We start from the raw sequence: 27,551 nt of genomic DNA, 5'->3' as shown, positions 1-27,551 counted from the left end.
AAAAAAAGAAAATTAAGTTTAAACTAAAATATTTTTGTACACAATATTACGTGTGAAGACTTTAGTACTATCAGCCAATAATTGTCCTTGAAGTGGTGTATTAACCACTTTAACCCTCACATTGCAACATTGCTTCACCCTGGAAAAAGCAACATACAATTGACCATGGGCAAAAGCAGGTTCTGGTAGATAAATGCCAACTCGATGGAGGGTCTGGCCTTGAGATTTATTTATGGTCATTGCAAATGCGGGCTTGATGGGAAATTGTCTCCGTCTTAATTTAAAAGGTAATCCAGTCTCTGATGGACACAAATCAATTCGTGGAATGAATACCACATTTCCTGCTGCTGACCCACTAATTACTTTAGCCAGTATGATATTGGCATGTAAGGGAGTGACAATGAGCCGCGTACCATTGCAGAGACCTTTGTTCGTGTTCACATTACGTAATAACATGACAATGGTGCCAATTTTAAGTTTCAGCCGATGTCAAGGCATACCAGTTGGTGTTAGTGAATTCAAAAACTCAAGTGGGTATTGATCAAGGTCATCAGCTTCATCAGGATCGATGGAATCATCACTGATATATTCAGTATAGTCACCTATCAATAAATCCATGACTTGGGAATTGACTTTCTCAACGTCCTCATTTTTTGGACATAAAATTGCATGAGATGCAGCTGTATTTATACTTTCGGTGTCATTCACATCAATACAAAGATTATCTCCAAAAATTTCAATTATTAAAGAGCCAGTACATACCATGTCTGGAGGAATTTCAATTACATCATCTCCAAGGTTATGTTCATTAGATAGTTCACCATTTCCCAGTTGAAGCAACCAACTGCTGTAGTGAGGATCAATGGAGCGCATGTTGTTAATAAGTGGCAGGCGAGTAAAATGTTGCCAGTGTTGTGAATATTTTATACAGCTCTCTACAACATCAGTTCTTGTCACATGAGGGATGACAGGAAGACATTGTCTAAAGTCGCCTCCAAAAACAATCACTTTACCTCCAAACGGTGTTTTTTCTTTGTGAGCTACATTTGTTGTCATGACATCACGTAAAACTCTATCAATGACATGCAATGCATATTTGGATAGCATTGTGCACTCATCAATAATAAAAAGTTTAGTGCTGTGCAAATCTGTTGCTGCATCGGTATCATTCTTAATCCTGGAAACAGATGTTTCATTCACAGGAATTGGAATCCCATAAAGAGAATGAATGGTTCGTCCACCTTGTAGCAAGTTGGCGGCAATTCCAGTAGTGGCAGCAGGTGACACAATGTCTCCTTGTCCTCTTAGCTGATGTAGGAGTAGATGATATAGGTACGTTTTTCCGCTGCCACCAGGACCATCAAGGAAAAAACACTTTGCTGTAGAATTAGTGTCTTCTAAAGCTTGAGTGATAGCATCAAAAGCAAAAAGTTGGTCCTCATTTAGAGTAGCTTTCATTTCAGCAGCTGCTGATAACTCATAATCTTTATCATACTGTGGGAGGAGGTGTTGTTTCTTGACTGGACGTGGCAAATTAAAATCAATATAAGTTTTGCCATGAGCTTTAAGAACATGTTGGACATCTGTCATAGCATAGCCTTCACAATTGACACACTCCAGAGTGTCGGAGTGGTATGCATGGCAGTAGTCTTCTACAAAGTGTTCCTTAAATTCATCCCATAAGTCCAGAGGTTTAGCTGGAGGACCAAAAATACAAATGTAGGCAAACATGTCACGTAGCTCTGCTGGCATGTTGAGAATACTGGCATCAAGTAATGTATTTCTCCACAGACTATCATCAAATAGTAAGCCAAGAGCTAATGCCGCATCTTTGAAGGTTTCATGTGTGACTCCGTGTACAGTTTTTATGCTGTCAAAACTGGTTGCACCTTTGACATGTAACAATAACAATCTTAAATAGTAGCGTTCTTGGTCTTTCACACTGACAGTATACATTCGTCCAATCACAGAACCACCTGCTCGCTTTCTAACTTCCCAAGAACCTTCTTTCCAAACACAGTTTTCGGGAATTTCACGGTATAAATAAATATGAGCATGATGGTCGTTCTGATTAAGCTTGAAGTAGGCCATAAGTATAGAATTTTGATGGAGCTTTTGTTTGATGTTTCCAATAGAGTCATCCTCATGAAAATAGAGTGGCTGAGAATGCGGTAGATGTACAGCAAGGCGAATGATGCTATGAGATTGTTTATGCATTGGATATGAGAATATTCGCCAAGCTGCCTCTGGTGCACTGACATATCTTGAATCCATGAATTGGTGTGTTTCATCATGTTGGATGTTAGTCTGGCAGATTTCAAGATTGGCTTTATCATGTCCTTTGTAGACGTATTTAAATAAATTTTCACAGCCTGAATGGAACCACAAACTTCGACATTTATATGGCACTTGTATTTTAATAGCAGGAACGGATTATATGGAACCACCCACGAATTATCAATCATGTTAGAATGGTGTTGAAAAGATAGGCCAAAGTGTCTGCGGTAAGTAGGATAGGCGTCCTTAGCTATGATGGTTCTTGGTTGCAAATCTTTAGGGAAACCTTTTGTACACTTCCCCAGATCCATACAGGGAGAATTTGGGTTGTGTTCTCCACACAGACCATGAATCATATGTTGGAGAACAATTTTATGGAGCTGAGGGTAGTGGGTAGGATTGGGAATTTCAGCCCACACTGTATTGTCTATGTCCTCCTCAGTCCTTAATTTGGAGTTGCTGTCCAGAATAATCAAAATGTGAGCGTGTGGAAGGCCACGTTTTTGAAATTCAATTACATGAACCATAGCGCAAACTTTCCCAAATAATCCATTGTTAATGTCTTTTAAGAGTGCTTCCAGTTTTATTTTGAAAACACGTGCCACCAAATCAGGTCTATGTTCCACACGCTGCCAAGGTTCCAAATTCTCAGTAATCTCATTCCATTTCGGATTACAGGTCATGGTGATGAATAGATCAGGACGACCATATTTAGTCACAATAGCCATGGCATCCTGGTACTGCTGCTGCATATTCCTGGGACTGCCTTCAAACGAAGATGGTAAAATGACCGTTTTTCCAATGGGGATGCCCTTCTCAATGGATTTTTTCTGGAGATGTTCCTGGAGTACACAATAATCCTCTACTTTCAAATCCTTTTGGTGTTGACGGATATAATTTAGGCGATTTGCCTCGATTTTCACATAAGCATCCACTAAGTACTGCTGAGTGAGTTTGCCACCATTCAGGAGTGGATTAAACTGATTACGGACAGACATCACATAGCAGTAATATTGCAGTTGTGTAACTCTGCGTGGACTTTGCCCTTGTTGCTTAAGGCCATCATGCCAGCCCTGGTCTCCGTAAGGGAAAAATAAAGGATAGAGTAAAGCATCTAAATTACTGTGTAGAATGCTGACCTGTTGTGTTCTTGGCGCCAAAGGATTTTGGGGTCCGGTTGTAAATGTATTAAAATATCACGATTAAATGGTGGCTCTCCATTGTCATTTTCAAATACGACAGCAACTTCATTGACAGTTGGATTATTATATCGGCGAGGGTCTTGATTCCGATCTTGTTTAAGGGCCATGATGATATTTGGCATGAGAGTGCCATTAGCTTCAGCTTTAAGATGTTCTTCATGTTCCACATCTCGTAACATTTTGTAGGCAGCAACAAAGGGATTCACATTGTCTAACTGAAGAGCAATTATACTCATCAAAGTGGGATGACATTTTTGATTTTGTTCACAGTTTAAACGTTGTTCATTCGCGGTAGCGGTATCCAAAATATACAGTTGGGCATAAGCTGGAACTTGATCATCACTGGGATGTAGAGTTCCAGTACGATGATATATTTGTCCATGTATACGGAAACAGTAAGGGCCATGTCCAGGTGGAGGGGATATATTGGCACCCATGGAGGCGAAAGCAAATGAGCTGTTAATACTACGAATATTTTCCATGAGATTCTTACTGAACTCACTCTCCCCTGTCAGCAATCGTTTAAAGACCTCGGGATATTGGGGTATAGGTATATGCACTTTACTCTTGTGACAACACAGAGTAAAATTTTTATCTGCTGGTATCTCAGCATTAAAATGTAATGCTTGACAATGTTCACATAAATAGTTCATAGGACCACAGGAGTGTTCTACTATGGTACTGTCATCATTAGTAAAACCTGTAGGATGTTGAGGTACAGGTTGTGATAACGGAGCATTGGAATGTTTCTGTAAGCCAACATATATAAAGCGTGGACCTGGTAGAGGATCTTCACTGTCCACAGATTCAATCACTGAGGAGTTGGAAGGTGTATCGTGGTCAGAGTTTATTAATATGGAGGTGCAAGCGGTTTTTTTGCGCCATTCACGGCGTGCACCAGCTGCATTTGGTAATGGTTTGTTTGTTGCCTTAGAAGAGTCAGGTGTGAAGCATGTCTTATAAGCAGACTTAACAGTGTGCAGGCGACGGCGTTTATCATTTGGAGTGTAAGTAGGACAGTGTTTGCGCTTACGTGCAGATTTACCAACGGTTAAAGGAGCTTCAAGCTGCACACATTCTATGAATGGAGACAAAGAAGCTGTATTGTGGGCAGAATCTATGACTGAGGACGTGGAAATATTATGTTTGCAACGTTGAGAGCGTGCAGCAGCAGCTTTATTACTTAATCGATTAGTTTTGTCCTCAAAAGACTCATTAGTAATGCGTTTATTGCAAGCAGCATTAACAGTGTCCAGGCGCTTATGTCTGTCCTCTGTAGTCTCGTTAGCACGCGGTTTGTGCTTACGTGCGGCATCGGCGACTTTTCGCTCAGCGTAATTGGTATACTTATTATCAGACCTGATGTTACGTGCGCCATCAGCAGCTTTGGGCTCTGTGTCATTAGTATACTTAACAGTGTCCAGGCGCTTGCATCTCTCCTCTGTACTCTTGTTAGCACGCTGTTTGCGCTTACGTGCGGCATCGGCGGCTTTTCGCTCTGCATCATTACCATACTTTATATCAGACCTGATCTTACGTGCGCCATCAGCAGCTTTGGACTCTGTGTCATTAGTATACTTAACAGTGTCCATGCGCTTGCATCTATCCTCTGTACTCTTGTTAGCACGCTGTTTGTGCTTACGTGCGGCATCGGCGTCTTTTTGCTCTGCATTATTAGTATACTTTCTATCAGACCTAATCTTACGTGCGCCATCAGCAGCTTTGGGCTCTGTGTCATTAGTATCCTTACTATTAGAGCTCATGTTGGCTAAGCTAAACAGCTTTAAGCGTGGTGGTGGCAAACAACAGGTTAATAAGAGGCAGTGTCAGGTAGTAGGAAAATAGCCAGTTAATAATAGGCAATAGTTCTTTGCAGGAAAGCAGATATTAATAAATAGGCAGTTTATATTGCAGAGAAATTGCTGGGCAATAATGGACAATGTCCTTATGTGGCAAATAATAGAGCAATATACCCAATGTGGCAAAGAAGAGGTTAATAAACGGCAGTCTCTCAGTATAACAGTCAGTGAATAATAGGCAGTATATGGAGAAAACACCAAACAAAAGTTCAAAATTGGTGTGAAAATGTCACTGAACCACTTCACAACTAAATATATATAGTTTTGGTAAATGGTATTATCATTTTTTTGACGAAATTCGGCAGGAGCTTGAAGAGCAACGTCACTGGGCCCGCCTCCACGCAGTAGAAACTTGCTGTGAGGTAAAAATTCAAAAATCACACCAAAATGGCGGGCGGAGTGTGTCACAGTACGGCACGTTTCTGATTGGTCGCTCGCAGCAGGCGGCAACCAATCAGACACTGGACACTGTTGACGTCACTTATCTCCGGACATTAGCTCCGGACATTAGCTCCGGACAAAGCCACGGAAGTTGGCACAAATTGCAGGAAGTAGTATTCTAGGCAATTATATATTAGATATATATATATATATATATATATATATACATACATATACACACACACTTATATATATGCACATATATACACACACACATACATATATATATATATATATATATATATATATCTATCTAATATATAATTGCCTAGAATACTACTTCCTGCAATTTGTGCCAACTTCCTGTCCGGAGCTAATGTCCGGAGCTAATGTCCGGAGATAAGTGACGTCAACAGTGTCCAGTGTCTGATTGGTTGCCGCCTGCTGCGAGCGACCAATCAGAAACGTGCCGTACTGTGACACACTCCGCCCGCCATTTTGGTGTGATTTTTGAATTTTTACCTCACAGCAAGTTTCTACTGCGTGGAGGCGGGCCCAGTGACGTTGCTCTTCAAGCTCCTGCCGAATTTCGTCAAAAAAATGATAATACCATTTACCAAAACTATATATATTTAGTTGTGAAGTGGTTCAGTGACATTTTCACACCAATTTTGAACTTTTGTTTGGTGTTTTCTCCATATACTGCCTATTTTTGTTCTTTCTTACTATTATTTATTAATTGTATTATTCTTACATTTGAATAAATAAAGTATATATGGATTCTAGACTCCCGATTCTTTAGAATCGGGCTGCCATCTAGTATATATATAAAGAGAGAGAGATAGATATAGAGAGAGAGAACACAGCAGCACATGTATATGAATCTAGGCCATGTGAAAACACTGACAAATATTCAATATAAATTATACTTCTCAAAAATGTTTTTCACAAAAAATTTTGCAAAAAAACAAAACAAAAAACAACTCTACCTGCCCATAAATTGTAGGTGGCCCAAAAGTGGCATGTATGGTAGAGTAGGACCCATCAGAGGGAGATCACATTGCCGTGGTTGATGGGCACACATGAATTGGCCAATTTATGCGCTAAGAATCTTCATTTCATCTATTACTGTAAGTTTTTATGAAAAAACATTTTTAGAAAAAAAAAATTTGTGAAAAATATTTTTGAGAAGTATAATTTATATTGAATATTTGTCAGTGTTCTCACATGGCCTAGATTCATATACATTTCTGGTTTTTTTCAGTGAAGATGTGGTGCAGAGTGTACATTAGTGAGAAAAAAAATGAACTTTTTTTTTTAATTTACCAATTGGCTGCAATGAACCAGAAGAGTGAAAGATTTAAAGGGGTCTGAATAGTTTCCGTACCCACTGTATATTCTACAGGCTTACACAGTATATAGTGTATGCATAAAGAGAAGTATAGAAATACTAATATACTTACTCAGGCTGCTAAGTTGCCTAATAATATTTGCCAAAGAAATATTTGTCACACATTCTAATTCATTCTTGATCCCCCTCGGCAGGGCAGTGTGGCACAAATGCCTGGGATCGATGTTTCTTTTAACGAGTGGCATCCTTGCTCAAAGAAGATAGTATCCTACCTGCAACAACAAAAACAATGTCAAAATATTTACAGTCATTATCAAAAGCCGTACAAGAATATATGTATGCTGTCAGTAATACCCGAACTGAAGGGATCGTACAACCCTGTACTCTTTTATTCTTTGGTAGTAGTGTCTAGTGCCTGCCATATTCGACTACTGCACTTAAAGGGAATCCGTCAACAGGATTCTGCAACTTAATCTGAGAGCATCATACCGTAGAGGCAGAAATCCTGTTTCCAACAATGTGTTACTTGTTGTAGTTTTGATAAAAATCACTGTTTTATCAGAAAGAGATCATCACTATAGAAGACTAGTAAACCTACTGCCATGTTGTCCTCCAATTCATGAGCTCTGTATAACCCTGTCACTGATTGGCAGCTTTTTGTGTACACTGTGCATAGGCAGAAAGCTGCCAATCAGTGGTGTGGGCAGGGTGATACAGCTCAGTGTTAAAATTACTGTTAGAAATGCAGCATATAAAAGAATGATTTTATCAAAACTGCAGCAAAAAGCCAAGAAAGTGATACATCGCTAGAATCAGTCTTTGCCCTTACATCATTCTGCTGCCAGATGCAGTAGCAAAAACCTGGTGACAGATTCCCTTTAAATAACATGCACATTTCATAAAACCTTACATGCTTGTTAACAGGGGAAGAAAGGTTAATTGGGCCAAGAGTTATCATACATCTGTGGACATATATTAAGATTTACTAATTATCTTAGAAAGTTGATTATATCTAGGAAATACAGCAGACATAAAAAGTGCAAATGAGGTCAGTGGAACTTGAACTCCACAGTTGACCCTACCAGTCTTCATAACAGTCAATGTCTGTACTAATAACAAAGGCCACTGCTGTGCGATCATGGACATTTCACCTTTATACCCGCACAAATCAGTACAATTATTGATCTTTAAGTGTCTGATCCATTCTGGCTGGCCTGGTACTGTAGCTCCACCGAAATTATTTGGATGGGGCTAGGCTACAGTACCAGACACAGCTCCAATAGGATGGCAGCGATTCCTGTAGGACTACGCTTATCAACCCCTTCATGACCAGAGGTATTTTCGTTTTTGCGTTTTCGCTCTTTGCTCCCCTTCTTCCCAGAGCCATAACTTTTTTTAATTTTTCGGTCAAAATAGCCATGTGAGGGCTTGTTTTTTGTGGGACAAGTTGTACTTTTGAACGACATCATTGGTTTTAACATATCCTGTACTGGAAAAACGGGAAAAAAATTCCAAGTGCGGTGAAATTGCAAAAATAAGTGCAATCCCACGGTTGTGTTTTTTTTTTTTTTTTTTTACCATATTCACTAATTTCTAAAACTGACCTGCCATTATGATTCTCCAGGTCATTATGAGAACATAGACCAAATATGTCTAGGTTCTCTTATTTAAGTGGTGAAAAAAAATTCAAAACTAAAAAGGGGGGAAAAAATGCTGCCATTTTCAGATACCCATCATGTCTTCATTTTTCTTGATCTCGGATTGGGTGAGGACTTATTTTTTGCACCAGGAGCTGACGTTTTTATTGATACCATTTTGATGTAGACATGATCTTTTAATCGCCTGTTATTGTATTTTAATGCAATGTTGCGGAAACCAAAAAAACGTAATTCTGGCGGTTTGAATTTTTTTCTCGTTACACCATTTAGCGATCAGGTTAATTCTTTTTTTATATTGATAGATCGGGCGATTCTTAATGCGTCAATACCAAATATGTGTATATTTTATTTTTGTATTATTGTTTCATTTTGAATGGGGAGAAAGGGGGGCGATTTGAACATTTATATATATTTTTTTTTTTTTAAACATTTTTTTTTTTTTTTTACTTTTGGCATTCTTCAATAGTCTCCATGGGAGACTAGAAGCTGCCTTAATCCGATCGGCTCTGCGAAATGCTGGCGATGATCAGATAGCCTGTGCATTGCAGAAATGCTCACTTACTATCAGCACCAACAACCATGTGACTCTCATAGCAATCTGGCTATGACAACCAAAGAGGTCTGCTGGACACCTCTGGTTGTCATGCCAACTAGTGATGAGTAGGGTTGAGCGAAACAGATTGGCACTTTTCAAAAGTCGACGACTTTTAGCAAAGTCGGGTTTCGTGAAACCCGACCCGATCCCACTCTGGGATCGGGTCGGCGGTCTCTACTGAAAAGTCGGGTTTCGTTATATATACAGTGGGGCAAAAAAGTATTTAGTCAGTCAGCAATAGTGCAAGTTCCACCACTTAAAAAGATGAGAGGCGTCTGTAATTTACATCATAGGTAGACCTCAACTATGGGAGACAAACTGAGAACAAAAAATCCAGAAAATCACATTGTCTGTTTTTTTTAACATTTTATTTGCATATTATGGTGGAAAATAAGTATTTGGTCAGAAACAAACAATCAAGATTTCTGGCTCTCACAGACCTGTAACTTCTTCTTTAAGAGTCTCCTCTTTCCTCCACTCATTACCTGTAGTAATGGCTCCTGTTTAAACTTGTTATCAGTATAAAAAGACACCTGTGCACACCCTCAAACAGTCTGACTCCAAACTCCACTATGGTAAAGACCAAAGAGCTGTCAAAGGACACCAGAAACAAAATTGTAGCCCTGCACCAGGCTGGGAAGACTGAATCTGCAATAGCCAACCAGCTTGGAGTGAAGAAATCAACAGTGGGAGCAATAATTAGAAAATGGAAGACATACAAGACCACTGATAATCTCCCTTGATCTGGGGCTCCACGCAAAATCCCACCCCTTGGGGCCAGAATGATCACAAGAACGGTGAGCAAAAATCCCAGAACCACGCGGGGGGACCTAGTGAATGAACTGCAGAGAGCTGGGACCAATGTAACAAGGCCTATCATAAGTAACACACTACGCCACCATGGACTCAGATCCTGCAGTGCCAGACGTGTCCCACTGCTTAAGCCAGTACATGTCCGGGCCCATCTGAAGTTTGCTAGAGAGCATTTGGATGATCCAGAGGAGTTTTGGGAGAATGTCCTATGGTCTGATGAAACCAAACTGGAACTGTTTGGTAGAAACACAACTTGTCGAGTTTGGAGGAAAAAGAATACTGAGTTGCATCCATCAAACACCATACCTACTGTAAAGCATGGTGGTGGAAACATCATGCTTTGGGGCTGTTTCTCTGTAAAGGGGCCAGGACAACTGATCCGGGTACATGAAAGAATGAATGGAGCCATGTATCGTGAGATTTTGAGTGCAAACCTCCTTCCATCAGCAAGGGCATTGAAGATGAAACGTGGCTGGGCCTTTCAACATGACAATGATCCAAAGCACACCGCCAGGGCAACGAAGGAGTGGCTTCGTAAGAAGCATTTCAAAGTCCTGGAGTGGCCTAGCCAGTCTCCAGATCTCAACCCTATAGAAAACCTTTGGAGTGAGTTGAAAGTCCGTGTTGCCAAGCGAAAAGCCAAAAACATCACTGCTCTAGAGGAGATCTGCATGGAAGAATGGGCCAACATACCAACAACAGTGTGTGGCAACCTTGTGAAGACTTACAGAAAACGTTTGACCTCTGTCATTGCCAACAAAGGATATATTACAAAGTATTGAGATGAAATTTTGTTTCTGACCAAATACTTATTTTCCACCATAATATGCAAATAAAATGTTAAAAAAACAGACAATGTGATTTTCTGGATTTTTTGTTCTCAGTTTGTCTCCCATAGTTGAGGTCTACCTGTGATGTAAATTACAGACGCCTCTCATCTTTTTAAGTGGTGGAACTTGCACTATTGCTGACTGACTAAATACTTTTTTGCCCCACTGTATATGTCATTCAGATATATATATATATATATATATATATATATATATATATATATATATACAGTGGGGCAAAAAAGTATTTAGTCAGTCAGCAAAAGTGCAAGTTCCACCACTTAAAAAGATGAGAGGCGTCTGTAATTTACATCATAGGTAGACCTCAACTATGGGAGACAAACTGAGAAAAAAAAATCCAGAAAATCACATTGTCTGTTTTTTTATCATTTTTTTTGCATATTATGGTGGAAAATAAGTATTTGGTCAGAAACAAACAATCATGATTTCTGGCTCTCACAGACCTGTAACTTCTTCTTTAAGAGTCTCCTCTTTCCTCCACTCATTACCTGTAGTAATGGCACCTGTTTAAACTTGTTATCAGTATAAAAAGACACCTGTGCACACCCTCAAACAGTCTGACTCCAAACTCCACTATGGTGAAGACCAAAGAGCTGTCAAAGGACACCAGAAACAAAATTGTAGCCCTGCACCAGCCTGGGAAGACTGAATCTGCAATAGCCAACCAGCTTGGAGGGAAGAAATCAACAGTGGGAGTAATAATTAGAAAATGGAAGACATACAAGACCACTGATAATCTCCCTCGATCTGGGGCTCCACGCAAAATCCCACCCCGTGGGGTCAGAATGATCACAAGAACGGTGAGCAAAAATCCCCGAACCACGCGGGAGGACCTAGTGAATGAACTGCAGAGAGCTGGGAACAATGTAACAAGGCCTACCATAAGTAACACACTACGCCACCATGGACTCAGATCCTGCAGTGCCAGACGTGTCCCACTGCTTAAGCCAGTACATGTTCGGGCCCGTCTGAAGTTTGCTAGAGAGCATTTGGATGATCCAGAGGAGTTTTGGGAGAATGTCCTATGGTCTGATGAAACCAAACTGGAACTGTTTGGTAGAAACACAACTTGTCGTGTTTGGAGGAAAAAGAATACTGAGTTGCATCCATCAAACACCATACCTACTGTAAAGCATGGTGGTGGAAACATCATGCTTTGGGGCTGTTTCTCTGCAAAGGGGCCAGGACGACTGATCCGGGTACATGAAAGAATGAATGGGGCCATGTATCGTGAGATTTTGAGTGCAAACCTCCTTCCATCAGCAAGGGCATTGAAGATGAAACATGGCTGGGTCTTTCAACATGACAATGATCCAAAGCACACCGCCAGGGCAACGAAGGAGTGGCTTCGTAAGAAGCATTTCAAGGTCCTGGAGTGGCCTAGCCAGTCTCCAGATCTCAACCCTATAGAAAACCTTTGGAGGGAGTTGAAAGTCCGTGTTGCCAAGCGAAAAGCCAAAAACATCACTGCTCTAGAGGAGATCTGCATGGAGGAATGGGCCAACAACAGTGTGTGGCAACCTTGTGAAGACTTACAGAAAACGTTTGACCTCTGTCATTGCCAACAAAGGATATATTACAAAGTATTGAGATGAAATTTTGTTTCTGACCAAATACTTATTTTCCACCATAATATGCAAATAAAATGTTAAAAAAACAGACAATGTGATTTTCTGGATTTTTTTTTCTCAGTTTGTCTCTCATAGTTGAGGTCTACCTATGATGTAAATTACAGACGCCTCTCATCTTTTTAAGTGGTGGAACTTGCACTATTGCTGACTGACTAAATACTTTTTTGCCCCACTGTGTATATATATATATATATATATATATATATATATATATATATATATATATATATATATATATATATATATATATATATATATATATATATATATATATATTTATATATTAACTTCAGCGCGATATAGCAGAAAAGCCGGTAATTCAATTACCGGCTTTTCATTTCTCCTGCCAAAAACCCGACATGATATGAGACATGGTTTACATACAGTAAACCATCTAATATCACCATTTTGTTTTGCATATTCCACTACTAATGTTAGTAGTGTGTATGTGCAAAATTTCAGCGTTAAATCGCGGAGTCAGACTGTTTGAGGGTGTGCACAGGTGTCTTTTTATACTGATAACAAGTTTAAACAGGTGCCATTACTACAGGTAATGAGTGGAGGAAAGAGGAGACTCTTAAAGAAGAAGTTACAGGTCTGTGAGAGCCAGAAATCTTGATTGTTTGTTTCTGACCAAATACTTATTTTCCACCATAATATGCAAAAAAAATGATAAAAAAACAGACAATGTGATTTTCTGGATTTTTTTTTTTCTCAGTTTGTCTCCCATAGTTGAGGTCTACCTATGATGTAAATTACAGACGCCTCTCATCTTTTTAAGTGGTGGAACTTGCACTATTGCTGACTGACTAAATACTTTTTTGCCCCACTGTATAAGAGGCTATATAGGGGATTATGCTGTATATGGTAGCTCTTACTGAATATAGGAGGCTATTTGGAGGCTTAATACTGTATATAGGAGGTTATTGGGGTCTAATATTGAATGTAGGAGGCTATGTGGGCACTATGTTGGGGCTCATTGTGTAAAGGAGGCTCATACAATGATAGGGGCTGTATGTAAGCTCCTATGGTATATAGAGGGGCTGGGTGCAAGTTCATGTGGTATATAGGGGGATGTCAGCATACTTAATTGTGCTCAATATTAAGTGATATGATCAATATTAATATAATGAATATGTTAATATTAATATGTAGAAGAATCAGCTTCAGCCTATTGGTTTGGACCTCCACAACAGATATATACACATGTATGTATGTATGTGTATATATATATATATATATATATATATATATATATAATAATCTTTATTTTTATATAGCGCTAACATATTACGCAGCGCTTTACAGTTTGCACAGATTATCATCGCTGTCCCCGATGGGGCTCACAATCTAAATTCCCTATCAGTATGTCTTTGGAATGTGGGAGGAAACCGGAGTGCCCGGAGGAAACCCACGCAAACACGGAGAGAACATACAAACTCTTTGCAGATGTTGTCCAAGGTGGGATTAGAACCCAGGACTCCAGCGCTGCAAGGCTGCTGCGCTAACCACTACGCCACCGTGCTGTGTATATATATATATATATATATACGCAGTGCCTACAAGTAGTATTCAACCCCCTGCAGATTTAGCAGGTTTAATAAGATGCAAATAAGTTAGAGCCTTCAAACAAGAGCAGGATTTATTAACAGATGCATAAATCTTACAAACCAAAAAGTTTTGTTGCTCAGTTAAATTTTTATAAATTTTAAACATAAAAGTGTGGGTCAATTATTATTCAACCCCTAGGTTTAATATTTTGTGGAAAAACCTTTGTTTGCAATTACAGCTAATAATCGTCTTTTATAAGACCTGATCAGACCGGCACAGGTCTCTGGAGTTATCTTCGCCCACTCCTCCATGCAGATCTTCTCCAAGTTATCTAGGTTCTTTGGGTGTCTCATGTGGACTTTAATCTTGAGCTCCTTCCACAAGTTTTCAATTGGATTAAGGTCAGGAGACTGACTAGGCCACTGCAATACCTTGATTTTTTTGCCTCTTGAACCAGGCCTTGGTTTTCTTGGCTGTGTGCTTTGGGTCGTTGTCTTGTTGGAAGATGAAATGATGACCCATCTTAAGATCCTTGATGGAGGAGCGGAGGTTCTTGGCCAAAATCTCCAGGTATGCCGTGCTATCCATCTTCCCATGGATGCGGACCAGATGGCCAGGCCCCTTGGCTGAGAAACAGCTCCACAGCATGATGCTGCCATCACCATGCTTGACTGTAGGGATGGTATTCTTGGGGTCGTATGCAGTGCCATCCAGTCTCCAAACGTCACGTGTGTGGTTGGCACCAAAGATCTCGATCTTGGTCTCATCAGACCAGAGAACCTTGAACCAGTCAGTCTCAGAGTCCTCCAAGTGATCATGAGCAAACTGTAGACGAGCCTTGACATGACGCTTTGAAAGTAAAGGTACCTTACGGGCTCGTCTGGAACGGAGACCATTGCGGTGGAGTACGTTACTAATGGTATTGACTGAAACCAATGTCCCCACTGCCATGAGATCTTCCCGGAGCTCCTTCCTTGTTGTCCTTGGGTTAGCCTTGACTCTTCGGACAAGCCTGGCCTCGGCACGGGAGGAAACTTTCAAAGGCTGTCCAGGCCATGGAAGGCTAACAGTAGTTCCATAAGCCTTCCACTTCCAGATGATGCTCCCAACAGTGGAGACAGGTAGGCCCAACTCCTTGGAAAGGGTTTTGTACCCCTTGCCAGCCTTGTGACCCTCCACGATCTTGTCTCTGATGGCCTTGGAATGCTCCTTTGTCTTTCCCATGTTGACCATGTATGAGTGCTGTTCACAAGTTTGGGGAGGGTCTTAAATAGTCAGAAAAGGCTGGAAAAAGAGATAATTAATCCAAACATGTGAAGCTCATTGTTCTTTGTGCCTGAACTACTTCTTAATACTTTAGGGGAACCAAACAGAATTCTGGTGGGTTGAGGGGTTGAATAATAAATGACCCTCTGAAAAGACTTTTCACAATTTAAAAAAAAAATAAACAAAGAAATAACATTCTTTTTTGCTGCAGTGCATTTCACACTTCCAGGCTGATCTACAGTCCAAATGTCACAATGCCAAGTTAATTCCAAATGTGTAAACCTGCGTATATATATATATTTTACACAATACTGAGCCCTTACAGTGATTAACCCCTTCATGACCCAGCCTATTTTGACCTTAATGACCTGGCCGTTTTTTGCAATTCTGACCAGTGTCCCTTTATGAGGTAATAACTCAGGAACGCTTCAACGGATCCTAGCGGTTCTGAGATTGTTTTTTCGTGACATATTGGGCTTCATGTTAGTGGTAAATTTAGGTCAATAAATTCTGCGTTTATTTGTGATAAAAACGGAAATTTGGCGAAAATTTTGAAAATTTTGCAATTTTCACATTTTGAATTTTTATTCTGTTAAACCAGAGAGTTATGTGACACAAAATAGTTAATAAATAACATTTCCCACATGTCTACTTTACACCAGCACAATTTTGGAAACAACATTTTTTTTTTGCTAGGAAGTTATAAGAGTTAAAATTTGACCAGCGATTTCTCATTTTTACAACGAAATTTACAAAACCATTTTTTTTAGGGACCACCTCACATTTGAAGTCAGTTTGAGGGGTCTATATGGATGAAAATACCCAAAAGTGACACCATTCTAAAAAATGCACCCCTCAAGGTGCTCAAAACCACATTCAAGAAGTTTTTTAACCCTTCAGGTGCTTCACAGCAGCAGAAGCAACATGGAAGGAAAAAATGAACATTTAACTTTTTAGTCACAAAAATTATCTTTTAGCAACATTTTTTTTATTTTCCCAATGGTACAAGGAGAAACTGAACCACGAAAGTTGTTGTCCAATTTGTCCTGAGTACGCTGATACCTCATATGTGGGGGTAAACCACTGTTTGGGCGCACGGCAGGGCTTGGAAGGGAAGGAGCGCCATTTGACTTTTTGAATGAAAAATTGGCTCCACTCTTTAGCGGACACCATGTCACGTTTGGAGAGCCCCCGTGTGCCTAAAAATTGGAGCTCCCCCACACGTGACCCCATTTTGGAAACTAGACGCCCCAAGGAACTTATCTAGATGCATAGTGAGAACTTTGAACCCCCGGGGGCTTCACAAATTGATCCGTAAAAATGAAAAAGTACTTTTTTTTCACAAAAAAATTCTTTTAGCCTCAATTTTTTTCATTTTCACATGGGCAACAGGATAAAATGGATCCTAAAATTTGTTGGGCAATTTCTCATGAGTACACCGATACCTCACATGTGGAGGTAAACCACTGTTTGGGCACATGGTAAGGTTCGGAAGGGAAGGAGCGCCATTTGACTCTTTGAATGAAAAATTATCTCCATCGTTAGCGGACACCATGTCGTGTTTGGAGAGCCCCCGTGTGCCTAAACATTGGAGCTCCCCCACAAATGACCCCATTTTGGAAACTAGACCCCCCAAGGAACTTATCTAGATGCATATTGAGCACTTTAAACCCTCAGGTGCTTCACAAATTGATCTGTAAAAATGAAAAAGTACTTTTTTTTTCACAAAAAAATTCTTTTCGCCTCAGTTTTTCATTTTCACATGGGCAATAGGATAAAATGAATCCTAAAATTTGTTGGGCAATTTCTCCCGAGTACGCCGATACCTCATATGTGGGGGTAAACCACTGTTTGGGCACACGGCAGGGCTCGGAAGGGAAGGCGCGCCATTTGACTTTTTGAATGGAAAATTAGCTCCAATTGTTAGCGGACACCATGTCGCGTTTAGAGAGCCCCTGTGTGCCTATGCATTGGAGCTCCCCCACAAGTGACCCCATTTTGGAAACTAGACCCCCCAAGGAACTTATCTAGATGCATATTGAGCACTTTAAACCCCCAGGTGCTTCACAGAAGTTTATAATGCAGAGCCATGAAAATAAAAAATAATTTTTCTTTCCTCAAAAATGATTTTTAGCCTGGAATTTCCTATTTTGCCAAGGGTAATAGGAGAAATTGGACCACAAATGTTGTTGTCCAGTTTGTCCTGAGTACGCTGATACCCCATATGTGGGGGTAAACCACTGTTTGGGCGCACGGCAGGGCTCGGAAGGGAAGGCACGCCAATTGGCTTTTTAAATGGAAAATTAGCTCCAATCATTAGCGGACACCATGTCACGTTTGGAGAGCCCCTGTGTGCCTAAACATTGGAGATCCCCCACATATGACCCCATTTTGGAAACTAGACCCCCAAAGGAACTAATCTAGATGTGTGGTGAGGACTTTGAACTTCCAAGTGCTTCACAGAAGTTTATAACGCAGAGCCATGAAAATAAAATAAAAATTTTATTTTCTCTAAAATGATTTTTTAGCCTGCAATTTATTATTTTCCCAAGGGTAACAGGAGAAATTTGACCCCAAAAGTTGTTGTACAGTTTCTCCTGAGTACGCTGATACCCCATATGTGGGGGTAAACCACAGTTTGGGCACATGTCGGGGCTCGGAAGTCAAGTAGTGACATTTTGAAATGCAGACTTTGATGGAATGCTCTGCGGGCGTTACGTTGCGTTTGCAGAGCCCCTGATGTGGCTAAACAGTAGAAACCCCCCACAAGTGACCCCATTTTAGAAACTAGACCCCGAAAGGAACTTATCTAGATGTGAGGTGAGCACTTTGAACCCCCAAGTGCTTCACAGAAGTTTATAACACAGAGCAGTGAAAATAATAAATACGTTTTCTTTCCTCAAAAATAATTTTTTAGCCCAGAATTTTTTATTTTCCCAAGGGTTACAGGAGAAATTGGACCCCAAAAGTTGTTGTCCAGTTTCTCCTGAGTACGCTGATACCCCATATGTGGGGGTAAACCACTGTTTGGGCACACGTCGGGGCTCAGAAGGGAAGTAGTGACTTTTGAAATGCAGACTTTGATGGAATGGTCTGCGGGCGTCACGTTGCGTTTGCAGAGCCCCTGGTGTGCCTAAACAGTAGAAACCCCCCACAAGTGACCCCATTTTGGAAACTAGACCCCCCAAGGAACTTATCTAGATATGTGGTGAGCACTTTGAACCCCCAAGTGCTTCACAGACGTTTACAACGCAGAGCCGTGAAAATAAAAAATCATTTTTCTTTCCTCAAAAATGATGTTTTAGCAAGCAATTTTTTATTTTCTCAAGGGTAACAGGAGAAATTGGACCCCAGTAATTGTTGCCCAGTTTGTCCTGGGTACGCTGATACCCCATATGTGGGGGTAAACCACTGTTTGGGCACATGTCGGGGCTCGGAAGTCAAGTAGTGACGTTTTGAAATGCAGACTTTGATGGAATGGTCTGCGGGCGTCACGTTGCGTTTGCAGAGCCCCTGGTGTGCCTAAACAGTAGAAACCCCCCACAAGTGACCCCATTTTGGAAACTAGACCCCCCAAGGAACTTATCTAGATGCATATTGAGCACTTTAAACCCTCAGGTGCTTCACAAATTGATCTGTAAAAATGAAAAAGTACTTTTTTTTTCACAAAAAAATTCTTTTCGCCTCAGTTTTTCATTTTCACATGGGCAATAGGATAAAATGAATCCTAAAATTTGTTGGGCAATTTCTCCCGAGTACGCCGATACCTCATATGTGGGGGTAAACCACTGTTTGGGCACACGGCAGGGCTCGGAAGGGAAGGCGCGCCATTTGACTTTTTGAATGGAAAATTAGCTCCAATTGTTAGCGGACACCATGTCGCGTTTAGAGAGCCCCTGTGTGCCTATGCATTGGAGCTCCCCCACAAGTGACCCCATTTTGGAAACTAGACCCCCCAAGGAACTTATCTAGATGCATATTGAGCACTTTAAACCCCCAGGTGCTTCACAGAAGTTTATAATGCAGAGCCATGAAAATAAAAAATAATTTTTCTTTCCTCAAAAATGATTTTTAGCCTGGAATTTCCTATTTTGCCAAGGGTAATAGGAGAAATTGGACCACAAATGTTGTTGTCCAGTTTGTCCTGAGTACGCTGATACCCCATATGTGGGGGTAAACCACTGTTTGGGCGCACGGCAGGGCTCGGAAGGGAAGGCACGCCAATTGGCTTTTTAAATGGAAAATTAGCTCCAATCATTAGCGGACACCATGTCACGTTTGGAGAGCCCCTGTGTGCCTAAACATTGGAGATCCCCCACATATGACCCCATTTTGGAAACTAGACCCCCAAAGGAACTAATCTAGATGTGTGGTGAGGACTTTGAACTTCCAAGTGCTTCACAGAAGTTTATAACGCAGAGCCATGAAAATAAAATAAAAATTTTATTTTCTCTAAAATGATTTTTTAGCCTGCAATTTATTATTTTCCCAAGGGTAACAGGAGAAATTTGACCCCAAAAGTTGTTGTACAGTTTCTCCTGAGTACGCTGATACCCCATATGTGGGGGTAAACCACAGTTTGGGCACATGTCGGGGCTCGGAAGTCAAGTAGTGACATTTTGAAATGCAGACTTTGATGGAATGCTCTGCGGGCGTTACGTTGCGTTTGCAGAGCCCCTGATGTGGCTAAACAGTAGAAACCCCCCACAAGTGACCCCATTTTAGAAACTAGACCCCGAAAGGAACTTATCTAGATGTGAGGTGAGCACTTTGAACCCCCAAGTGCTTCACAGAAGTTTATAACACAGAGCAGTGAAAATAATAAATACGTTTTCTTTCCTCAAAAATAATTTTTTAGCCCAGAATTTTTTATTTTCCCAAGGGTTACAGGAGAAATTGGACCCCAAAAGTTGTTGTCCAGTTTCTCCTGAGTACGCTGATACCCCATATGTGGGGGTAAACCACTGTTTGGGCACACGTCGGGGCTCAGAAGGGAAGTAGTGACTTTTGAAATGCAGACTTTGATGGAATGGTCTGCGGGCGTCACGTTGCGTTTGCAGAGCCCCTGGTGTGCCTAAACAGTAGAAACCCCCCACAAGTGACCCCATTTTGGAAACTAGACCCCCCAAGGAACTTATCTAGATATGTGGTGAGCACTTTGAACCCCCAAGTGCTTCACAGACGTTTACAACGCAGAGCCGTGAAAATAAAAAATCATTTTTCTTTCCTCAAAAATGATGTTTTAGCAAGCAATTTTTTATTTTCTCAAGGGTAACAGGAGAAATTGGACCCCAGTAATTGTTGCCCAGTTTGTCCTGGGTACGCTGATACCCCATATGTGGGGGTAAACCACTGTTTGGGCACATGTCGGGGCTCGGAAGTCAAGTAGTGACGTTTTGAAATGCAGACTTTGATGGAATGGTCTGCGGGCGTCACGTTGCGTTTGCAGAGCCCCTGGTGTGCCTAAACAGTAGAAACCCCCCACAAGTGACCCCATTTTGGAAACTAGACCCCCCAAGGAACTTATCTAGATATGTGGTGAGCACTTTGAACCCCCAAGTGCTTCACAGACGTTTACAACGCAGAGCCGTGAAAATAAAAAATCATTTTACTTTCCTCAAAAATGATGTTTTAGCAAGCAATTTTTTATTTTCTCAAGGGTAACAGGAGAAATTAGACCCCAGTAATTGTTGCCCAGTTTGTCCTGAGTACACTGATACCCCATATGTGGGGGTAAACCACTGTTTGGGCACACGTCGGGGCTCGGAAGGGAAGGAGCACCATTTGACTTTTTGAATAAAAGATTGGCTGGAATCAATGGTGGCGCCATGTTGCGTTTGGAGACCCCCTGATGTGCCTAAACAGTGGAAACCCCTCAATTCTTACGCCAACACACCCCTAACCCTTATCCCAACTGTAGCCGTAACCCTAACCACAACCCTAACCGCAACACACCCCTAACCACAACCCTAACCCCAACACACCCCTAACCCTAACCACAACCCTAATTCCAACCCAACCCTAACCCTAAGGCTATGTACCCACGTTGCGGATTCGTGTGAGATTTTTCCGCACCATTTTTGAAAAATCCGCGGGTAAAAGGCACTGCGTTTTACCTGCGGATTTCACCTGCGGATTCCACCTGCGGATTCCTATTGAGGAATAGGTGTAAAACGCTGCGGAATCCGCACAAAGAATTGACATGCTGCGGAAAATACAACGCAGCGTTTCCGTGCGGTATTTTCCGCACCATGGGCACAGCGGATTTGGTTTTCCATAGGTTTACATGGTACTGTAAACCTGATGGAACACTGCTGCGGATCCGCAGCGGCCAATCCGCTGCGGATCCGCAGCCAAATCCGCACCGTGTGCACATAGCCTAATTCTAAAGGTATGTGCACACGCTTCGGAAAACGCTGCGGATCCGCAGCAGTTTCCCATGAGTTTACATTTCAATGTAAACCTATGGGAAACAAAAATCGCTGTACACATGCTGCGGAAAAACTGCACGGAAACGCAGCGGTTTACATTCCGCAGCATGTCTCTTCTTTCTGCGGATTCCACAGCGGTTTTACAACTGCTCCAATAGAAAATCGCAGTTGTAAAACCGCAGTGAAATGCGCAGAAAAACCGCGGTAAATCTGCCATAAATCCGCAGCGGTTTAGCACTGCGGATTTATCAAATCCGCTGCAGAAAAATCCGCAGAGGACCAGAATACGTGTGCACATACCGAAACCCTAATCCTAACCCTAACCCTAACCCTACCCCTAACCCTAACCCTACCCCTAACCCTACCCCTAACCCTAACCCTACCCCTAACCCTAACCCTAACCCTACCCCTAACCCTACCCCTACCCCTACCCCTAACCCTAACCCTAACCCTAGTTCTAACTCCAACCTTAGTGAAAAAAAAAAAAAATTCTTTATTTTATTATTGTCCCTATCTATGGGGGACAAATGGGGGGGGGTCATTTACTGTTTTTTTATTTTGACCACTTAGATAGATTATATCACAGTGATCAAAATTCACATTGGAACGAATCTGCCGGCCGGCAGATTCGGCGGGCGCACTGCGCATGCGCCCGCCATTTTGGAACATGGCGGCGCTCGGGGAAGAAGACTGACGGACCCCGCCAGGATCGGTAAGTATAAGGGGGGGAGATCAGGGCACAGGGGGGGGAGATCAGGGCACGGGGGGGCGTCGGAGCACGGGGGGGGAGGGATCGGAGCATGGGGGAGAGTGATCGGTGTGCGGGCGGGTGGATCGGTGTGCAGGGGGGGGGGATCGGTGTGCAGGGGGGGTGGTTCGGAGCACGGGGGGGGATCGGAGTGCGGGGGGGTTTGATTGGAGCACGGGGGGGTGTGATTGGAGCACGGGGGAGCGGACAGGAGGACGGGGGAGCGGAGCACAGGACGGAGGGGAGCGGGCCACAGATCGGGGGGCTGGGGGGGCGATCGGAGGGGTGGGGTGGGGGCACATTAGTATTTCCAGCCATGGCCGATGATATTGCAGCATCGGCCATGGCTGGATTGTAATATTTCACCATTTTTTTAGGTGAAATATTACAAATCGCTCTGATTGGCAGTTTCACTTTCAACAGCCAATCAGAGCGATCGTAGCCACGAGGGGGTGAAGCCACCCCCCCTGGGCTAAACTACCACTCCCCCTGTCCCTGCAGATCGGGTGAAATGGGAGTTAACCCTTTCACCCGATCTGCAGGGACGCGATCTTTCTGTGACACAGCATATGCGTCACAGGTCGGATTGGCACCGACTTTCATGACGCATACGCTGTGTCACAGGTCGGGAAGGGGTTAAACCACTTCAGGACACCCATGATGAAATGCATACATCCATAAGCTATAAATGAAAGTGCTAAAATATATTTATAAATAATAATCCCTGATAATTAAATTTATGAATAATAAAAGGTACCAAATTTAATAATAAAAATTTCATGAAATATTATATTGCAAGATTGAACTGGTATGTGCATCTGCTGCTAGGGTTTTCAATATGAAGAAATTCCACCACCCACTCAAACATCAAAATTTTTGCAGAACTGGCAGCTTCGCCTCCACTACCTCATACATGACTAGCATAATTATTGAAAATGCCAACAGAACATTCCAGGCTGCAAGACAATTATTTTTGAGTACATCAGCAACCATACTATACATTCACTTGTGTCAATCTAGATTGTTACATTAGTGTAGTTCTGTTAATTACAGCTGTCCCATGAACAACGTACATGTTAACCCCTTTAGGAACGTTTTTGCGGAACAAGTTGAATGACACCATCCATTTTATCATATGATGTGAGGGAAAGCATGAAATTAATTCCAAGTGTGGCGAAATTGCTAAAAAAAAAATTTTTATTTTTTTTTAATGCAAATTGCCTCTTCAGAGAAAAAGAGGACTTGAACTCTATAGCGCCACCTGTGGGAAGCAGCGATCCTACAAGTCACAATCAACTCTTTAACGAGTCGTGCAATATGACTTAGGATAAAAGCCAAATTAGTACCTCAATTCGCAGACACGGTGTTTCGGGCTGTTGGCCGTCGTCAGTGCAAAGCATGAGAACTAATTTGGCTAGGTGAGAGGCTCTGGACTGAGGCCTAAGGGGTATCGTTTCTCCTTATGGAGAGTGACATACCATCTCTGGCTTGTCAAGGTAAGGAGGCTTATTCGCCGTGCAATGCTCCTCTGGGAAATTAAATATGCAAATTGCCTCTTCTGTTGTATATTTTTTTTAATTTATGGTGTTCATTTTAATGTAACACTGACCTGGCAAAGTGATTATTCAGGTCAGTATGATTATGGCAATACCAAAATGGACTAGTTTTTCTTTTATTTAAGTGATTAAAAAAATCAGAAATTTGTAATTTAAAAAACAAACAAACAAAAAAAAATGCTTTCTCACTTGAGGCATGGAAGTATAGTGGTAGATGAGAATGGAGACTGACAACCTAGTACAGCCCACTAGCCATTTTTGTCAGGTTGACAAAACCATGTTTTTGTGGACAAAGTATTAATTTTATTTATTTATTTTTCTCTCTCATAAAGCGCCATTAATTTCACAGCGCTTTACAGACATTATGATCGCTGTCCATTGGGGCTCACAATACAGATTTCCTATCAGTATGTCTTTGGAGTGTGGGAGTAAATCGGAGAACTCGGAGAAAACCCACGCAAACACGGGGAGAACATTATTATTATTATTTATTGTTATAGCGCCATTTATTCCATGGCGCTTTACATGTGAGGAGGGGTATGCATAATAAAAACAGGTACAATAATCTTGAACAATACAAGTCACAACTGGTACAGGAGGAGTGAGGACCCTGCCCGCGAAGGCTCACAATCTACAAGGGATGGGTGAGGATACAGTAGGTGAGGATAGAGCTGGTCATGCAGCGGTTTGGTCAAATCCAAATAGAACATACAAACTCCTTGCAGATTTTGTCCCTGGTGGGATTTGAGCTCAGGACCCTCACTAACCACTGAGTCACCATGCTACATGTGAGATGCATGGACCATCCATAGGTCTCCTGACCTAAAGTTCACAACCTCTTTCAACTTTCTCTGAGTCTCTTCGGAGACTCGTAGCCATTCTACGCATCGCAATCCACATTTAAAAGCCAAAACACAGATGTGTGATTCCGACCTGTTAATGTTTATACTATTGCCCATCAGTACAGAAAAACAACTCCGATAACACTTTTTTGTCGTTCAGAATCAAAATCTAGTAAATACATTTAGAACCTTCACTACTTATACAATAGATTAGCACATCAATTCAACAATCTAGGGAAAATGTGTACTGCGCATGTTGAATTTTAATATGCCTGATACCAACAGTTACCTTATGAATGTAACCAGCTTCACCTTCGGGCCCATTTTCTGTTTACTGGACTAACGGACTACCGAAGTCTACTGACCACCCTAAAGAGGACATCTCCCTCTCAGTGTGCGGCACCACAATAACACCTCGGCAGCTGGCACGCTGTCTGGGTGTTACGAGGGGCGTTCATTAAAGATTTCCCCTGACTCACTTCTATTTATCACAGGATGCTGAAACTGCACATGAGTAATGATATAAGTCTTTATAGGTTTCGTGCCAATTTGCAACTCACAACTGATAACGGTCTTGTTTTTACAGGTGCTGAAGTGATGTGAGGTTTGATAATGGACCCAGTGGGATACAGAACCGTCATCAAGTTCCTTTACTTGAAAGGCTGCACACCAAAGAAGACGTTCAATGAAATTAAAGAGGTTTATGGTGATGATTCCCCATCATATGATGTAGTGAAGAACTAGCATTGTCAATTCAAATATCGTCGGACTTCGGTGCTAACAGCTCCAAAACCAGGGCCACCCCACTCTGCTATTGATGAACACACTATCCAGCAAGTGGAGAAAATTGCCGCGTAACCATTCGCCACCTAGCCCAAAATGTCAAGACTAGTGTTGGGTCTGTGGAAAAAAATCATCCAAGACAATCTTCACACATAAGGTATCCGCTCACTGAGTTCCCCGGCTGCTCACACAGGTGACGCTACAGAGTTTAAGTCCTCTTTTCCTCTGACGAGGCAATTTGCATATTATATTTCCCAGAGGAGCATTGCACGTTGAATAAGCCTCCTTACCTTGACAAGCCAGAGCTGGTGTGTCACTCTCCATAAGGAGAAACGATACCCATTAGACCCCAGTCCAGAGCCTCTCACCTAGCCAAATTAGTTCTCATGCTTCGCACTGACAAAGGCCAACAGCCCGAAACACCATGTCTGCGAATTGAAATTGCACGACTCCTTAATGGGTTGATTGTGACTTGTAGGATCGCTACTTCCCACAGGTGGCGCTACAGAGTTTAAGTCCTCTTTTTCTCTGAATAGGCAATTTGCACATATCTTTCCAGAATCAGGAATGACTTGAATGCTCTCAGGCTCTATTGACGATGTGCCATGGAAACCAGGAGGACTTTTTCAACAGACTGATCACACAGGATGAAAGCTAAGTCCATCTCTATGATCCTGAGACTGAAGTCCAGTCGATGCAATGGAAGCATCATGACTCACCGCCTTCCAAAGACATACTGATATGGAATTTAGATTGTGAGCCCCATTGGGGACAGTGATGATAATGTGTGCAAACTGTAAAGCGCTGCGGAATATGTTAGCGCTATATAAAAATAAAGATTATTTATTTATTTATAAGGCACATGCCCAACCCTCAGCAGGCAAAGTCATGCTCACAGTATTTTGGGACCAGTATGGAGTAGTATTGATGGATTTCCTAGCAAAGGGTACCATGATTACTGGGGCATACTGTGCTTCACTGCTGCAGAAATTGAGGGAGGCCATCAAAACCAGGAGGCAAGTCAATGCACCAGTTCACAACTCACATGTTGCCCAAATGGAAGCATGCTCCTCTGGCTTTGAAATTCTACCGCATCCCATTGAAATTCTACCGCATCCCTCTTATTCAACCGACCTCGCACGATTGAACTTTCATTCCACCTCTTTCCAACAATTAAGTTATTTTTGAAGGGCAAGCATTTTCCAGATGATGAGACTCTGATTTCCGAAGTCACAATGTGGCTTTTGGAGCAACCTGTCGACTTCTACAAGCGAGGTGTTTACAGTTGCTTAAAGAGATGGGACAAGTGTGTGTCCCTAGGTGGCATCTATGCAGAGAAGGACTAATAACTGTCCAATAGAACAAAAGAAATGTGCGGCACTCACCCTTGTAAACTGTAGAATTTGTGTTCTTTTATTTGGAAAGTGACAAAAATATAATAAAATCCATCCGTTAAGACATCAGGTCATATATGAGGGTGCGGGAGTGGAGAGAGGACAACGGCCGTTTCGCACGGTGGTGCTTCAACGGGTCCACACCGTGCGAAACGGCCGTTGTCCTCTCTCCACTCCCGCACCCTCATATATGACCTGATGTCTTAACGGATGGATTTTATTATATTTTTGTCACTTGCCAAATAAAAGAACACGAATTCTACAGTTTACAAGGGTGAGTGCCGCACATTTCTTTTGTTCTATTGGACTGTGTTAGCTATATGCTGTTCGTGCAGAGCACCATATGCCCAGCTGATTCGTGA

The 27,551-nt window shown here is 41.8% G+C and overlaps 1 protein-coding gene across 3 annotated transcripts in view; it reads right to left on the bottom strand.

Moving 5' to 3' along the window:
* The window catches only part of WASF1 (WASP family member 1), a 221,000-nt gene that overhangs the window by 105,308 nt on the left and 88,141 nt on the right, over nt 1-27,551 (bottom strand). For all 3 annotated transcript variants that reach the window (XM_069726223.1, XM_069726224.1, XM_069726225.1), the window contains exon 2: nt 7,183-7,342. In XM_069726223.1, coding sequence (XP_069582324.1) covers nt 7,183-7,315 — 133 coding nt within the window. In that variant the 5' untranslated portion in view covers nt 7,316-7,342. The remainder of the gene's footprint in view (nt 1-7,182; nt 7,343-27,551) is intronic.

This window comes from Ranitomeya imitator, chromosome 5 (genome assembly GCF_032444005.1).
Source record: "Ranitomeya imitator isolate aRanImi1 chromosome 5, aRanImi1.pri, whole genome shotgun sequence".
Classification (NCBI taxonomy): domain Eukaryota; kingdom Metazoa; phylum Chordata; class Amphibia; order Anura; family Dendrobatidae; genus Ranitomeya; species Ranitomeya imitator.
Note: the sequence above shows the minus strand (reverse complement) of the source record. Positions and strands in the feature narration are given on the sequence as shown.